Source organism: Elaeis guineensis, chromosome 8 (assembly GCF_000442705.2).
Source record: "Elaeis guineensis isolate ETL-2024a chromosome 8, EG11, whole genome shotgun sequence".
Classification (NCBI taxonomy): domain Eukaryota; kingdom Viridiplantae; phylum Streptophyta; class Magnoliopsida; order Arecales; family Arecaceae; genus Elaeis; species Elaeis guineensis.
The window spans coordinates 8,371,767-8,390,428 of NC_026000.2; the positions used below are offsets into that span (position 1 = coordinate 8,371,767).

The following is an 18,662-nucleotide window of genomic DNA, read 5'->3' on the forward strand; positions in this document are numbered from 1 at the left end:
TTTAGAATTAAGTAATGAAAGTTTCAAATGATTGACTTGTAAAGTTTTTTTTTTTTTTTTTTTTTTTTTTTTTTTTTTTTTTTCTTTCAATAATTTCTTGTATAGCCCTTTGCACATCATATCTAAGCTAAGACGTTTGTACAGCCCATCACCTTAAGAAGTGGAAATTGGTTCCTTTTTCTTTTGGCCGGGTAGTGATGATTTCAATACTCTTCTCTTCTTTCTGTTAGCTTATTCATAAATATGCAAATTATTTTCTTCTATTCTTCTCCTATGGAACGAATGAAATCTAAACTCTTGGAAGTTTCTTTCTTTCTTTTGCAAAGAGAAGATCCAAGTATTCGAGGCACCTCCACTCAATTCTTTTCCTCTCTTCCTGCCTTCCATTCACCAATCAATTTACTTTACCCTAATTAAGGTTTTTTTTTCTTTTTTTTTTTTGTTTCCTATAATTTTCCCGGAATTTCTGATTAAAATAATCGAAATAAAAAAAAAATTTGAATGTAAAAGTTAGCTCCTGATCGAAATTTTTTACAACAGTATTAGCTCTCAAACAGATTTTAAATTTTTTTTCAATTAAATTTTAAAAATATTGTCATCAGAGCAAACAGTAATAAGTGTAAAAGTAATTTCAGAAGGGGTGCAGGTTTCTAATCAGCGACGCAGCGTTTCAGCCTATCACGGCTCGTCCGTATGACCGTAACGCATCTGTGTGACTGCTAAGATTCGTGCAACCGGTAATACATGCACCAGCAAACTCTTCGCTCAAGTACCTGTGAGACCGCGACCGTTGAATTGCTACAAGCAATTCTTACAGCGTCCAACGTGGCAGTCGCGTATCTTTCCTGTTTGCTGCAAGGTACTTTGCACCGATCACAGCAAATGTCTCGTGGACCCCGCCAGAAGATGTGGCCAGGAGTTGCACGACCCATTTTGTCGACCGGTTTGAAGAATCCATGACTCCCATCAGCCCAACAAAGCTCTTTGCTTTCACTAGGCGAGCAATGATGCCACGTAATCATCTCTTCCATTTACACGTGGCAACTCCTCCCACGCTCCCTCTGCCCTGTCCGCCCCGGTCCCAAAGCGAACGCCATGCCGTTCCTCCTCCTCTCCTTCTCTCCGACCATCCTCGCCTCCAGAGCCTTCGCTTGCACTCCAAATCCACTCCTCTTCAATTCCCATCTCATCATGAGCTTGGCTTGGAAGCCTGTTTCCCGGCCTGACGATCGCCGGCCGGCACGATGCCATACAGTCCCGGGACTGAGCGCCGAGGAGGTCGCTGCGGCTTCCGAGGAGGCGTTCGGGAGTTATTACACTCCCGATTTGAAGCGGAAGGGCACCGGGGTCGCCATCATGTGGTTCAGAAACGACCTCCGGGTGCTCGACAACGAGTCGCTGATCCGGGCGTGGGCGGCATCTGATGCGGTCTTACCGGTGTATTGTGTGGACCCTCGCCATTACGGAACTACCCATTACTTCGGATTTCCAAAAACTGGAGGTAAGGAGGTTGGTTGAGTCACATATATTGGTTCTGTTTTCTGCTTGAATAATCGTTTTGTTGTTGATGCATTGTATCGAGCAACGTGGCACATGGTTATTTGATCAATTATTGGGAATTTGCACAAGAAATTTGAAAATCTAGCTCAAACTATAGACGTTTTATTTATGTGATGGGATTTACTATATTTCTTATTGCTTCTTTACGTATTATCTTGGGTACTGTTGAATCGCAAGTGGAAATCAGTGGGTTTAGCAATTCAGGTGGGAATTAGCAGAAAAATCATTTTTCGGATAATTGCCATATTGATCACTAAAAATGTCCCAATTTTCATAGATATGGATTTCAACATGGAATTTGTTAGTATTTTTTTTTCAGATGAATGCATTAGGTCTGCAATAAAAAACTATATGAAAGACCATATGGAAATTATCTTCTGGTGCACAATACATGACACTGATCCTTTTTTTTTTGGGGGTTTTTTTTAATAATTGGGAGTCCTGGGGTCACATCTGTAAGCAAGTTCAGGAAATGAACTTAGCTGGGAAACACATTAGAATGTGTTCACATGTAATGAAAATTGATGATAAAGTGTGCTTTAGACTTGGCTTTCAATAAGCATTTTGCAATTTTACAGGTGTAGTTGGTGACGTTTGGAAATTCAGAGTTTAGAAAACATGATTATCACTTGCTGCATTTTTTAATCTACGCACATTGATGTCTAGAATCTTGCTCTCATCTATTGCATCGGATAGCCGTTTTATATTATCAATTACTCATCATTTTTTTTTTGGGGATACTTGACATTCTTTTCAACAGCCTTCAGAGCACAGTTTCTGATAGAAAGCCTTGCTGACTTGAAAAAGAATTTGATGAAGCATGGATTAGACTTGCTTGTACGACATGGAAAGCCTGAGGACATCCTCCCTTCAGTTGCGAAAGCTCTTGGAGCCCATACAGTTATAAAGCTATAAAATACCCTTCTATTATTTTTGTGCATTATTTCTCTCTATTTATCTTTGAATGCTCTTCTATGTCCATGATTTCTTCTTTCATTGTCATCATGGATCCTTCATTATGCTGCTAGATAGGCATGGAATTAGACTCACCACATGCTCACCACATGTGAAGTGAAAGCTTGCATAATATTCCTCAGTAAAATGCTACATATCGAAATTGCAATGATTTCAGATAAACCTAGGGCCTAAGCTCAAAGATGTTTTGTTGGAATTTCTTTTGAAAGCACCAAGAATTTGTATAGCAGTACCTTGGTTGATTTCTTTTTTTTTTTTCTTCTTCTTCTTTTTCTTGATCCACTCTGAGTTTGGAATCCCTCACCAGCTTAACCCTAAAATCTGTTTTCTTTGACATAAAATAATCATGAATGCTATAGAAATTTAGTCTAATGGAGTGGAATGCTTCCTTCATTATTCAATCCTGATACTGTACATACAGGCTCCTTGATGGCATATACTAAACAATTAGTATCCAGACTATCAAAATTTCCTTTTCTGACCTAGCACAATATATAAGTCAAAGAAAGTGTTGAACCAACTTCTATATGCTACTTGATTCAAAACAACGCTTTAGCATGCACGGGAATGGATTATCTAGAGTAACTGCTGTTTTACATGTTGAATAGCAGTGGTGAAAGTTCTAACTCTTTAAATTGACATATATCAGTTTTAGTATACAGAATAATGACTTTAGGAAACATGATCATCTCTTGGGTTTCCAAAGAATAAAAAGAAAAAAATGTTGATAATAAGGTAAAAAATGTTTGATGTTCAAAGATTTATATGTTGACCAGATCATACGCTATCTTTGCTAACTACAATCTTCTAAGAAAAGCAGGGGCATGAAATGCAGAAACACCTTGGGTTTAGAGAATATGGACAACTATAGCCAAAACAAAGTCATCCGATGTGTATGGAGGTGTCCTGCCATATCCTTGTATAAACTGCCAAATCTTTATCAACCTACACTTTTATCATCTTTGTTCATGAATTTCATCCAGATCACCATGTAGATAGACTCTTTGATGCATATTCAAGCTCTCTCTCCTTTCCAGAAACATCTCTAGTCGTTATTCTCCTCAACCACACTGTCCCAACCAGTCCTTTCATTTGTTTGTTCATAATGTCTTGTTTCAAGCTTCTGTTTTTTCTTTTATCATTCAGAATACTTGAGTTTGAGCTGTATGAGACTGGTCTTTTAAGCATTTTATATGTTCTTATGGTCTGAATGTGCATCAATTTCTATCTTTCCTGATGCATAATGGTGACTGGCAATATGGAGAATCATAAAGGGTCTGATGGCCATAATTTCTGGCATGTCTTCATGAAGATCATGATTATTTATCTGCATAACTAACAAGGCAATAATTATACACTTCCATCCTACTTAATACCAAGGACATAGTTAAATAAGATTTTCCCCCTCAAGTTGGCACTCTGCTTAGTATTACAGTATTTCTCTGATGAGTTTCAGTTTGATGGTATCAGGTTTATGCTCAGAAAGAAAGTTGCAGTGAGGAGCTTCTTGTTGAGGAGCTTGTTCGCAGAGGTTTGCATCAAGTAGTGATACATGAGGGAGAATCTTCGAAACAGAAATCTGTAAATCCTAAGCTACAACTTATATGGGGAAGCACTATGTACCATATCGATGATCTTCCATTTGAAGCAAAGAATTTGCCAGATGTATATACACAGTTCCGTAAGGTAAATTTAGAATTTTGTTTTTCTTGGATGAGCATTACCTTCATATTTGTTTTGCATTAGTCTGATAGCTTACAAACATACGTCTTTGTTTTTGGTCCATTTCACAGGCTGTTGAATCGAAGTGTTCAATTAGGAGTTGCTTCAAATTGCCAGCATCACTTGGGCCACTTCCCAGCGGCAGTTTGGATGAAATTAGTGGACAGGGAACCATTCCTACACTTGAGCAACTAGGATACAACGAGAAAAAGGCAGGTCAATGATGTTCTCCCATTTATATCTCTAAGTATACGCGCATAGATGTTTTAGTGTTTCTTTTACCTACTTTATCTAACGGCACTGATGCATTTATTTAGTGATATAAGAGTTGTTGCTGGAATTATTTGTTGGCCTCCCTCTCCCCTTTTTGTTTTTATCTTCATTGTTAATGCAAGGTTATATATCATGCCCATCATTGTTTATCAATCTGTGAATTATGATTATCATTATGGTTCTTCTTCTTCTCTTGGTGATATTTAGTTACATATTATATATTATTTTATAGTTATTTGTTTCTTCTCAATGGACATGTTCGACTTACACAGTAAGCTTGAAATATGATTCTTGCAAATTCTTAGAGGGATATATTCTGTAGTAGTTTCTGGGATAGTGAATTTAGTCTTATTCTATGTATAACATGGACAAATATAAATTCATTATAAACTAAGGATGCTTGTCTTTCTATATGCAGTTTGAACGAGGAATGCACTTTGTCGGAGGTGAGAATGCAGCGTTGGGCAGGGTTCATGAATATTTCTGGGAGAATGTAAGTATTCCGACAAAGAATGATTTAGAAGGTGATATGTGAATTTCTTCGTCTTGCCAACTCTTTCTCTTTTTTTTTTGGAAAAAACAAAAATGTTTTTATTAGTGCAATAGTGAGGGAATATGTATGATCATGACCCAAAAAAACAAAAGTTCTGATCCCATTTATTTGGGTGGCAGGATGGAAAAAATGCTTGGGTATACATGAAACTAGCTGCCTTTTTTGTTATTGTTGTTTTTGTCTTATATACCCTCTAAAACTCAAGTAGCTGAAGGTTCTGGTACTTTTGAGTCATCATCTCTTATAGTTTGTCATATACAACGTATGTCAGAACATGCCACTGCATATGCTTGGAAGAATGCAGTTATCCCAAAAATGTATCCAGATATTTTCATATAAATAAAATATTTACATATAACTGCTATATTTACCATTCTATAATTCCTTAAATTTGAATTTCAGCAGTTTAAAGTACACTTGCCTTTTATTGTTGTTGTTGTTATACTGTCAATGAGTCTTAATAAGTAAGTTATTCCTATTCTTATTATATTGTTTTCATGCAGGACATGCTAAGGGTCTACAAGGAGACAAGAAATGGCATGTTAGGGCCAGATTATTCCACAAAATTCTCTCCATGGCTTGCTTCTGGTAGTCTCTCTCCACGTTATATCTATGAAGAGGTTTGAAATCTCCAACTGAGTGATTGGCCCAAATAGTGTATAGTTTGAGTCTCCTTCTCATCTTTGTTTCATTTCATTTGTTAGGTAAAGAGATACGAGAAGCAGCGCTTGGCAAATGATTCAACATACTGGTAATGTATCATATTACCAGTCCTTGTAAGTATTTTATTATACAGTTGGAGCTGGAGGTATCTCCAACTTCTGTAAATAAGTTTCTTCCAATTGCAAATTGAAACATGTGGTATAGCTCTTGACTTCAGCAATGCTACTACAATTGCAGCGGTAAGTTTTTGTTGATACTAAGATCATGATTTCAGGGTTCTATTTGAGCTGATATGGAGAGACTACTTCAGGTTTCTTTCAATAAAAAATGGAAATTCAATTTTTCATCTAGGTACAAATTTTTTTTCCCCACAATCATAAGTACCATTATTATTCATGTTTCCGTTAATGTTACCTCATGCTCTCCCATTATAAAGTATTTTTGTAGTTTTCTTATTCACATATTGTAAGTTTTAGATGGTAGCACATGGAAGTGGCCACACAAGATATTAAAAATATAAATTCTCTTTAGCATGTGGATATCCTATTGTAATTCATGTGCTACATTGCACTAGGAGAGGACCTAGCATCAAAACACAGGTTGTAGATTGATTAGTGTATTGCAGAAGGATTCATTCTCTTATGGACCATTCATATGACAATCTAGCATTTCAGCACTTAATCACATAGAATTAGACAAATCTATTCATGTATCCTCTAACATGTCTTGAAAGTTGCATGGAGTGAAGTGCTACAGAAACATTTAAGACAAGTCAATTTTTCTAATTGTCATCAAGTACTAAGCAGTTCCAAGTGCAAAGGCATCAGTAAAACTTTTCAATTCTTATCTGTCTGTAAAATTTTCACCTTTATCTGTTATGGATCATATTATACCCTTTTTTCTCTTGTAGATAATCACATTATGCTTAGCATTTACGATACATGCTAGAAGGAAAAGGTTGAGATCATTTTCGTTCATAATTTCATTATGATATGTGGTGTACCTGAGTGTTTTTCTCATTAATATGAGGCTTTATGATCTGGTTGCATGTACTACCTGAATATTGCTGCATGGATACAGATGTGATGTCAGATTTTGACATGTATCCAAGCATCTATTTAGGCAAGAGCAAAGAAAAGGAGAAATGATGAAATAAAGGAAAACATAACTTTATGTAAATTACATCATATTTTGTCCTTTTTCGATATAAGCAAAATAATAGTTTGTCAATATCTTTCCATAAATATGTTTCTCATCCAAACTCCCAATGGAACTTAAGGATATGCGAGACACAATATTGCAAAGCTATTTTTCTACCCTTGTGCTTTGCCAACCTCTAAAAAGGCAGAGGCCCACTTCTAGTGACATCATGGTTGGTTGAACTCATAGTTGGAAAATTCCAACTTTCCACCAATATGTACAGGTTAGATTTGGAGAATTGTATAACTGTTTAACATATACCTGATTCTCGGATGCATATCTGACATGGAATCTTTGAGCTGGATGTGGGTGTCTAGGTAACATAGTGCTTGAAGGATGACGGGAAGCATGTTTCACTTAGTCATATATTATTTAATAGTTATTTATAGATAAAATAAAATAATTTGCAAACTCATGCCAATTTTTTCCAGTTTCAGCATCTCTTTTTGAGTAATGTTTAGAGTACTACCATCCATTTACGGTATCTTATCCTTGATGATGCTTGAAAACGTTCATCTTCTTGGAATCAAAGACCGCCTTTAAATGATTAATAGAGAGCATTTCTTTCTGTAGCTAAGAGGATTTTTCTCTTGGCATTTTTACTTGCAAGTGATAGATCTATATGTCCAAGACAGTCATTCCCCATCTGTATTATTTTACCAGTTTTACTGCCCATTTACCAGTCTATTGTTAACTCTGATTTTGTAGCATTGGCCATTTTGATAGAATTCCTAGTAGGATGCATGTTCCATTGACTTATTGGTTTCAGTTAACTTTTCCTTCTATGATGGTCCAAGCATAATCCCTGACTTGATATGGTGCTTTCATGCTCTACTTGTAGTCCAAGTAAAACATCCATCCTAGTTTTACATGTAAATGGAATTCGAATCATGTTTGTATTATCTTTTTGTCCTAGAGTTGGTTATCCAGATTTTTCTTTCTACTTATTTCTTTTTTTTTCAAGGAGGTCCAAGAAAAGTGATGTCCAAGTGGAGCCAAGATCAGTCACTCTTTGAGTCTTGGAGAGATGGTCGAACAGGGTATCTTTAATATTTTGTTTCTTCTGTTTCATTTCATTATTGTTTTGTGTTTTGAACCACTAGGAATTATGCAGTAAATTGTCATTTGATATTTTTTCGCCTATTTTTATAATTCATAGTTATCCTCTCATTGATGCAAACATGAAAGAGCTATGCACCACTGGCTTCATGTCAAACCGGGGACGTCAGGTAATTCTCAGTTTTTTGAGGTATTAATATTCGAATGTTGCCAACTATGACAATGGAAGTTTCATAAAGTAAACTTTACATGGAAGGACCTGTTTATATATCTTATGTAAGTGATTTTATGAATGTATGTATGCATGTACATACATTTGTATGTATGTATGTATAGGATTCATCAATTAGGCAAATACAACTAGCACGATCATGGGCTACAAGCTTGGCTAGCTCTACATCCATGAAGTATCTAGGAATAACTTTGGAGTGGGCTGGCTCAAATCCCATAGGAAAAGAGGTAAAAAAAAAAAAGAACCTTAGTAGGTTCCTTTTTTCTCCCGAGAAATTTTTTGTGCACCGCCCATGGTGTAGAAAATCTGACGTGGAGCATACCACTTTGCCCTATTGGATCATGTAGCCACTGCTTTCTAATGCGTATTTAATGTCCGTAGTTCTACTTTTTCGTTTAAAATTTTGAATGATAAAAATGCCCTTCTTAAAAATTATAACATCCCTTCTTAAAAATTATGATCCCTCTTCACAAAAATTATGACACTCCTTCCCTTCCAAAAAAATTATGACACTCCTTCATAGAATTATGACATCCCTCCTTCACAGAATTATGACACCCTTCATGAAAATTGTGACACTCCTTCACAAAAATTATGACACTCCATAAAAATTATGACATCCCTTCTTCACAGAGGTGTCATAATTTTTGTAAAAGGGTATCATAATTTTTAATAAGGGGTATCATAATTTTTTTCAAAGGACAGTGGTGTCATAATTTTTGTGAAGGGGTGTCATAACGAAAGAGCGGGGGTATTTTCATCATACAAAATTTTTAAACAAAAAAAATGATTTGCAGGCATTAAATGCACGTTGGAAAGTAGTGACTATGCGGACCAATCGGATAAACGGTGCGCTTCATGTTGGATTTTCTACATCGCCCGTAGTGCACAAAGAATTTTACTTTTTCTCCCTGCAGGAATAGGCTAGGAAAGGTCTAGTGAACATGGGCTGGGCCAGGCCTTATTTCTGAATCCTAGAAATCCTGTTTCCAATCCTAAGGATCCAATAGGCTTACCCAGATGGGCCCTTAGAACTTTTAACATCTAGTCAAAGATATTAGTTATTTATCCTCAAGTGTAGACAATTGATCAAACTTAATCTTTTTGGGCTTGGTTTCATGAATCTTACTTCATAGATTCCTATCAAAGGCAAGGTCCTATGAAATGAGGAGACCAATTATTCATCAAAAACTTTTTTTCTTCGCAATAACCACCATGCCTGCATGTTTTAGAAGCTTTGATGGTATTGGTTTTTTAGCTGTAGCATGAAATTCGTATTGGTTATCAGATACTTTTATATAATAATTGGCAGAGCAAATATTCTTATGGTGTTAATTTGTTCTTTTATAGTCATTTCCTCTTCCACCAAGTTCTTGATTTATAAATTATTCATAATTTTTCTGGCATCTAGTTTGTTTTCCCATCTGAAAGCCTGCTAAAATTGCTCATTTGACTTGAAATTCTGGTAACTATTACATTTTGGTGTGCATACACATGGCGCATGCATGTCCAGAACTGTAATTTATCGGCTTCATTGCTATATAATATATTTGGGTAATATTGGACTTTATTTTGGATACTCGGGAAGAAAATCAAAAGCTTGTCCAACCAAAAGAGATGAATGAGAGAGAACAGGCACATGCATTCAGGTTCATCTCCTTAAAGGGATGGGAGCTTCTTGGTTTCTTTAAGTGATTCTCTAACAAAGTGGTTCTCTCTTGTTCCGCCAGACTCAGCCATGTATTTCAATTTTTTGCTGGATTTCTGCACCTTTTGCTGATTCATCTGTTATTAGCAAAAAATTTCTGTTACTTTAGATACCTCTTGCTTGAACATGTTATTCAACAATCAGTTTCATTCTTCGGCACAAATAAAAGTTCATTATAACTGTACAGTCAGAGTGAAGAATCATTTCATAAGTAGACTTTTTAGTTTATTTGTAGATTGTCTGCTCATTTCTGGTTCGAGATATGGGCATAGACTGGCGCATGGGAGCTGAATGGTTTGAGACATGTCTCTTAGATTATGATCCAGCATCAAATTATGGTAACTGGACTTATGGAGCAGGTTGGTGTTCACCAAAAATTAATTCACATAGGTTTTTGCCTTTTGTATAAGAGAAAAAAAACAATAGAAGTGTTTTCATTTGTTTGTAACAGGAGTCGGTAATGACCCAAGAGAAGATCGGTATTTTAGTATCCCAAAACAAGTAAGTGCAGCTGACATTATTATGATGTTCAGATTAATGTTTTCTTTCCCATACTAAGTGGTAGGCTATTGGGAACTTGTACTGTAGCACCTTTGGATTTAAAAGGAATTTTTCCTGCATTATTTCCTACTGAAGAAGTTGTTTTAAATAAAGTTTTCATGGTGATATAAATTAAGTTCACATCCCAGACTTCGGAGAACCCAGATTTAATATGGACAATTTGTGCAGGCAAAAACCTATGATCCTGAAGGTGAGTATGTTGCTTACTGGTTGCCAGAGCTACGAGCGCTTCCAAAGGATAGAAGGAACTTCCCAGGACAATCATATATTAAGCAAGTTGTACCTTTAAAGTTTGAGAACACAAATCAAAGGAATGATTACGCCAAAAGAGGGAAGGGGAAATGGAACAATGTGCACGAAGGATGAGAGGCCCCATATACTGATAATGCAATAAAATGACCGCATATGAAGATTTTTTTTCTCTCTCTCAAAACTACAATTCAGAATTAGTTGCACCGAAATTGAAACGAGTCCATTGTTTATAATACTATTTCATTGAATAGAAACTAAAAGATCAGTAGTTTATGATGATTCATTACCAGGATTCAGAATGAAATAACATCATGCCAGAAAATAATTAGTCTCTGATGATTTCTTTTTGCTTGAACCTGGAATCAGTAACGTAAATGTAGAACTGACTTCATTACTTACAATGGTGGATTAACTCCACTGCAGATTGTCAGAAAATAGCAACCAATCTAATTTGGATCCAGATGAGTATTGAGCCACAATCTGTTTGCTTGTAAGTTCTCAAGAACTTGGAAAGAAAAACATCCGCTCATAAATCATACTTTATGCAACACAATTATTTGGATGCCAGTCAAGAGTCATGTGGAAGTAAAAATTTAGTGGAATTGTGTCAAGTAATTCGGAAGCAATACATCCTATATAAAAAAATTCAGGAATTCAAGTTGCACGCAAGCCGACCATCAAATTTCCAACTAAAAATCCTTGCTTTGTAGGAACTAAATGTGTCCATTGAATTTTGTATTCTTTTTTCTCTTATCCTTGCAGCTCAAATTTGTGAAAGAAGGTACTTTTTTCAAACTTGAGATTGAACACCTGGATATTCTTAAATTTAAGAAGTGAAGCAGCTCATTGTTTCTTGTACAAGAAAGAAAGAACCCACTTTTTGGTTGCCAGCTTTTAGGAAACGAGGCCAACACAGAGTATATGGTACAGAGTAGCATTATGAGAATAATATTTGGTTGCTTTTCTTTAAGCCCGCTTTAACAAAACGACAAATCATAAAACCTGGATCATTAACCAGAATTGAGGTTCTGTCATTATATACGCTTCTATAAAATTCGGTGCCAACAGTAGTGTTGCATAAAACATTATTTAACAAAGATTCATTGAAAAAGGCCAAGATTCAAATACATCCATCATTCTCAGAGAAAGAATTTATTAGCCAGGATCTTAAAATATTTATATCACAAAGTAGAATAGGTACCCCTGCAACATTGCCAGCTAAGCAAAATTTTTGGGCTTGTTGTTCACCAAAATTGGCTCATGATCATAGACTGTGGCCATCAAAATACATACATGATCGCCCACATGATGAAAACAATATAACTTAAGAAGCCTCAGAACGAAAATCTGATATATACACCATCCAACTTGCAGATGGAAGCAAAAACCTTGACAAAGTTTCAGGGTAAGGAAAAGTATCCCCCTTGAATTATTTGAATTGGAGGTAGGAATTTCAAGCCATTGTCCTGATATTTTGCATGGTGGAGTCGCAATAGGCACATCCAAATCCTTGGAAAGTTTATCAATAATTGGCACTTGGGAGACACTTTTGCACCCTTGGCTCACCGAAATGAGCATCTCGAATGAGAGGATTGCTTGCTCTGATTGGTGGAGAACAAGAAAAGCAGGGTGGTGAAGCCTGCAGGATATAGTAGAAAATATCTTCAGCTTGTTATCTAGTTTTTCTTGTGGTCATATCCTTTCTGATCAGCCAATACAAACAATCTAGAAAATTAAGAGAACTTAGAGGAATCTAGTGGAGATACAGCAAGTGGTAAGAACCATAAGCACGGACCTTGCTCATAAGAATATCAGGATCTGCTACAACTTTTAGCTCATTATGGTCTCTGCTTGACCTGGATTCTTTACAAGTATTAGTGCAATAAAAAGAAATGCTAGCAGATGTAATTTACGATGATAGAGAAAAATGCTTGCAACTGTGAAAAGATATGACAAAAATAATCAAATGACAGCCTTCACATTTTAGGCACCTATAGGTATGATGCTAAGTATAGACTCTTGAGTGTTGAGACTATTTAAAACAACTAACGCATTGGATGAACTGGAAATTCTAGCTTTACTAGCATTTTTTTCAGAATCAAAATGAAGTGATCAAAATGTTGTCAAATACATCAAGTCGGCTCAGTGAAAACTTCCTTTATCTATGCTGGATGAGTGATTGTCCGTGATTAAGCTAGCTATGTTAACCTTCTAGTAACTTGAAATAATATATAAAACCTTTATCGTGCTTCAAATACAATCAAAATCCAACCTTGCAGAGCACAATTATCTTGCACATTTCTGGATATGCATTAATGCGACTAAGGTAAAAGGCTAGGTTTGTTTAGGCTAATTGAATGTTGGCTATAGAATATAACACATTCTTAATGCATGCATATGCTTGCAAGCCGACAGGAATGTGTAACAAATAGGACTGAAAAGCAATATACCTCAGTAGCAGAGCATCAGACCATAGTTTGGCACACAACAAAACATGAAAATTGAAAACCTCAAGCCTCACGGTCTGGCAAAACAGCAAAATTAACAGCATGCCAGCATTGCTGTTACTTGAGGAGCAGAATACCTCCAAAAAGGTTAATGATGTTAATGATGTAACTGCTCCCTCAACATGATTATGTCTGTCACCTTCAATGACCAATGTTCATAAATGAGAGAAAAAAAGTAGTGATTCCTTGTGAACAGAAAGTTAACCTATTCATATTCTCCCAGCTCTAACTTTTCTGAGAAAGGAAGCTAATTAGACATAGCACTTGGGACTGAACCAACATGCCACTAAATCAACCTCAAACCATAATTTTCCAGTTATTAATTCTTCTACCATTTTCTTAAAATTTCGAATTTCCCATCTGGGATGCAGAAAGTTCAGTCAAATGCATGCTATCTCTTGAATTTCTCCAGCTAAGCATATCTTCAACTGCGATGTGATTAGTATGGCAACAGTGACTGGCATGAAACAAAAAGGATAATAATTATTTTGACATTTCCACTCATCTGACCCTTAATCTGGTAATTTCTTGACTAATAATAGGTCACAAGAATGATGATGCCAAAATACATGCATGAAAATCTGCTGTTTTTCAAACTTAAAACAACCAATCTCCTTGGATACACAAAAAAGGAATGTCAAATGGTTACAGACAGTATTTAATATTTCACCTCACCTAACATGAAAGAAAAAGATACACGATGATTATAAGAAAAGTGTACATGTAATATCAGTAAAATTATCCATTTGGTTTACAAGTCCCTGCTGTCCCAGCAATCCAAATAACCACAAGAGTCCATAACTTTATAACAGGATGGAGGCACAACCACTTTGAGAGCATTGGTATTTAAAATTTTTTTTTAAAAAAAAGAAGAGAGAGAGAGAGAAGAAGATAAAATGTCAATGGCATGCTTCACTGGAATCTCTGTCCAATTGTCAATAAAAGCTTACATAAACTTGATGTACTCTTGATCCAAGCTATCAAAGAAAATAATAATAATAATAAGGATATTGCACAATGCTAAGTCATAGCCTCATCTAATTGTAAATCTGTGGAGAAAATTCAGAGATCCCTGGCAAATCCCTTTTCCAAATAACATGTTACAGTCCTCTCCATAGTCCAAGAAAAATCCATAACTTTGTAAATGATCTGAGACCACACCATCTTGAGAGCTTTAATATTCGAAAAAAGGAGCGCAGAACATCACAAGCCTGCTTTACTGCATGTTTATAAAAGCACCCATAAAAGTCTACCTTATCTTCATCCATCTTGACCTTAGCTATCAAAGAACTAATAATAAGCATATTGCGTAAGCTAAGTCATAGCCTCATCTGATTGAAAATCGGTGGAAAAATGTCAGATGTTCTTGGTAAGATGGCCAGATTTGACTTTTGAGGTTACAGAAAAACATCTTCCTTTGATACTAAAATTGGAATATAGCATCACCTAAAATGCTAGCATAATAGCACAAGGAACTCGCTCCAACTATTTCTAGGAAAGTAACAATGTGTAACCTTCATAGGATCAACCTGAGTAACATGCAAGGTTCAAATATTCATGTGATTATGGGCATAATGGGATATGCTGCTGGCAAGCACCAATAAGCAAGAAAAAGGCAAGGTTTACTTGGTGGTTCATGAGGTCATGCACCATGAGGTATTCACAGGTTTCAAAAAATCTGCACAAACACATGATCATGGAAATGGAGCTAGCACCTGTTAATTGTGCCTAGCAGCTACAACAATTTGTGGCTGGAGCTGATGATCCTGCTGAGGTTACAGACAACCAGAGACTTCTTGTCTGGTCCGTTCCTCAAGAACGAACGTGTATTGATGGATGATCTCAATGTTGATAAGGTATATAATTTTCAGTTCCTTTCTCATTCCTTCTCAGCAGTCCAAAATAATGATTAAACTAGGAAAAACATGGTGTGACAAACCTCAAATTCTCTAACTCATGATGAGATATGGCTCGGAGCAAGGAGAGAGAGCATGTGAATGATTAAAAGAAAAGAAATATATTTTTATTGTTATAATTTTTCCTGCTATAACTAAAACATATGTCAAGAATAGCTGCCTCATCGATCTTTTCTTGTCCAAGTAAAGCTCCCCATAGTACCACATACTAATACTATCCATGCTTTACTCTCACAAGAAAACTCTTCTCTGATCACTTATCTAATCTCCATAGAAACCAATTTAATATTTTAATTTGAGTCAAAATCCTATACTAATCCTTCAATACTAACTGTATCCTTATTCTGCTGTCATAAAGGAACACCTGTTTTGCTACTTGTAAAGAGCCAGTGCCTGCAAAGATTATTGACTTGCATAAATTATTCTCAAAAAAAGGGAGTAGGGATCAATTTGATGAAACCAGTCATCTGCAGTTTCTGATGTGGTCTTCTTATAGATCACATCAAAATCATTGATCATTCATGGAGCAATTAGAGACCTTTTTGCATCTTCTCATAATCCATGTTGCATCTATTTTTCAAATGGTCTCGAGGTGTGAAAATGAACCGGTTAACTGATGCAACATGGATTTTCACATCCTAAATACTTTTAACATCAGGCAAATTCCAAGAGCAATTCAACATCAGCAATATTAGAACATGCTAGTTGATTTAAAAAACACTAATGAACTGATGATAGAAAATGTATTCTAGTGTGAAATTTCACCAAAAGCTTCTGTCACAAAATAGAAACCTATGAAATAGGATTTTAAGCAACAGTATGTTTGATTGTTTAGACTTCTCACAAGATATATCAATTCCTAAAGACAAATGAACATCAACTCTAGATCTCAGCCTGATTGGACCAAGCCTCCCCGATTTCGGAATCACACTGTGGAATGAATTTTTTCCCCATATCAGTACTCATCTCTGTACATTTTAAAACATTTTTTTGGAAGGTCTACCGCATCAATTGAAGTAGTTAATGGCATTCTTCAACATTATCATACACACATTGCATGCTTGTTACCACTAATCGCAATGTATTATTTTAGTCGATAACTTATAGAGAATAATTTTTTAAAAAAGTCATCTAGACTACAGTCATGCAGATTCATCTGGCTATTTTTTGAGCAATGTATGCAATGTGCCACCACTAAGGTTTGAGCCCTGGAACTCCTTCAGAACAAGCCCTTAGGAAAGGGTGCCAACGAGCTGAGATAAGGCCCATAAGGATGGTCCATTTGGTGATTTGGTTTGTAGTTTATACTTTAAAGATGAATGCCATAGATCTACAAGCCTTACTTCTTCCTTCTTCATTTAGATTCCTTCAAAGTCTTGAAGAGCTGTGGATGATCGCTGCGCAGTTAAACAGTCTCAAACTGCAAATATGGCTCTCCCTAGTACCTACCAATCAAATATCCTTTGTCATTTCATGTCAAACCTGCCTTTATCTAAAGATGACTATGCCAACAATTTGGCACCAATTCATACGATGGACATTAGGTTAATGGTCAGCTATAAAATCCTCTCAAACTATGATAAGATCATTGCTCTCCTTCATGCTAATCCACATATATGGGACAAGACTTGTTAGTTACCATCGCAGATAACTATTTATCAATCATATAGCATATCATAATTTTTTTAACAATGAACTTTCATTATTCTGTAATTATGTGACAAGAATTAACAGAGAGTTAGGACCGGTTTTTTTTCCTCTTGATAGAGTATATACCTTTAGCTTTAGTGCCAAAACTCTATGTAGATGGTTAGGGCTTGTGTATCTAAGTTAAGATTAACTAACCACCAATCATAAGACATTCTAGAAAAGCTCTCTGAACAGTTAACTTAACTGTCTTGTTAGGTATGCGACCAAAACTTACACAAGGATGGTCCCGGTGTTTCTTTTCCTTGGTATTGGACAGATGATGACTTCATCCCTAGTCTGGCATTTTTCCATCATGATAGCTGTTCTCAACTTTCCCAGTTCCTTCATTTCATCCTCCAAATTCTTTCCATTGCATCTCGGCCTTGCTTTGGCAACATATGTAACTACATGTTGAAAAACAATAAGAAAAAATTAAAAAAAAAAAAAAATCAAACTAAAGCCACATCAAACTACACACAATTCAAGACTTTGGAAATAAGGGCAGTTATTTACTAAACTATTAATAGCTAAACGTTCAAGAATTTCTGATCGGGGAGTCATAAGACCTGAAGAATGTGCCATCACGCTCATTAAGTACTCCATTTCTAAAGAACAGCAGGGCCTAAAATACTTCACTAGACAAATACCCTGCATGAAAAAAGCATCACTTGGAAGCATCAAAAACCGCACAAAGAAAATAATTTTTCATGCGTTTTGAAGTTTGACGAGACATAACATGATAGCATGAATTAACGTTCCTATGATTCGATTTCCAGAAATCCAAGTCCAAATCACAATCTTTGAACTAACAAAAATCAAATCCTACTAGACAATCGAACAAATTGTAATCTTAACGTCTCAAATCAGCAGCTTTTACAACAGAAATAGGAAAGAGAAAAAAAAAGAAAAAAAAGACAGAATCGTTACAAACCCTAGCCACGCAACGATCAATCAAGAACACGAATAGGAATCACTAAAAAAAGATTCCAGCGTGTTTCCAGCATCTTCAATTCCGGCAATTAAATGAACCGAGAAAAACAAGAAAAAAATATACTCTTTAAGAAATACAAATAAAAACAAACAATTATGCGGGACAAGAAAACCAGTAGGAGGACAGTAATCCCAGAAATATAATTACCTGAAACAAATAGAATTCTCCCTTTCAGAAGGCCACAGGAGGAGATCAAAGAGATAGATGGAGAGAACAGAGCGGAAGGAAGCAGTGGAGAGGAGGAGGAGAAGAAGTCTCCTACTCTCGCTCTCCAGCTGCTCGCTGGCTCGCAATCCCGCCAGAGAGGACGAAGGAGGCAGTCGAACGTGGGTGAATGGATTAAGTACTCACTCTCATACTTATGAAATGACACAAATACCCCTAGCGTTGATGCTACGTCGACGAGGCCGATTCACGAGATCGCCGATGGTGCCCGCCGACCCAATAGGCTAGGGGGCGATCGGTTTACAGACTGTAATAAAAAATATTATAATTGGAATTACGAAACCAACTGGAAATATTATAATTGGAATTATTATAGAACTATAATTAAAAATATTGTAACTGGAGTTGTAGTTGCCAAAAATATTTCCATTTGGTTGCTTGTGGATACAATATCAGCTGTTTGATCGTATGATGCTGAAATAGATATATTCTTGAGAACAGTAATTTTTTTCTACTATAACATAATAAATTTTTTTATTATTTTTATAATTATAGTAAAAAATTATATTAATACTAGAAATTATTATAAAATAATTTCTATATTAATTATAAAATATTTTGATATTACAATAATTA

At 35.8% G+C, this 18,662-nt stretch overlaps 1 protein-coding gene and 1 non-coding gene across 4 annotated transcripts; one reads left to right on the plus strand and one right to left on the minus strand.

The window, feature by feature from the left end:
• The first annotated feature begins 490 nt into the window (after positions 1–490).
• On the plus strand, positions 491–10,945 carry LOC105050415 (cryptochrome DASH, chloroplastic/mitochondrial). 3 transcript variants are annotated; one of them, XM_010930415.4, is made up of 13 exons: positions 509–1,501; positions 2,321–2,460; positions 4,006–4,221; positions 4,329–4,469; positions 4,949–5,023; positions 5,587–5,703; positions 5,788–5,834; positions 6,021–6,097; positions 7,914–7,986; positions 8,106–8,175; positions 10,181–10,304; positions 10,397–10,446; positions 10,675–10,945. In XM_010930415.4, exons 1-13 carry the CDS (start codon positions 1,096–1,098, stop codon positions 10,870–10,872), a joined length of 1,734 nt encoding a protein of 577 aa, XP_010928717.1. In that variant the 5' UTR covers positions 509–1,095; the 3' UTR covers positions 10,873–10,945. The 3 variants fall into 3 exon arrangements, 2 of the variants coding, with proteins under 2 accessions (XP_010928717.1, XP_010928716.1); XM_010930414.4 differs by having other exon boundaries at positions 514–1,501; positions 7,911–7,986; XR_833035.4 differs by lacking the exon at positions 10,675–10,945 and having other exon boundaries at positions 491–1,501; positions 7,911–7,986; positions 10,170–10,304.
• Positions 10,946–11,894: 949 nt separating this feature from the next.
• Positions 11,895–18,207, minus strand: LOC105050414 (uncharacterized). The gene is made up of 5 exons (XR_002165208.3): positions 18,009–18,207; positions 17,437–17,518; positions 17,106–17,274; positions 12,554–12,614; positions 11,895–12,397 (listed from the first exon to the last, which is right to left on the minus strand). It is a non-coding gene; the product is annotated as an uncharacterized protein (transcript).
• Between the last annotated feature and the right edge of the window lie 455 nt (positions 18,208–18,662).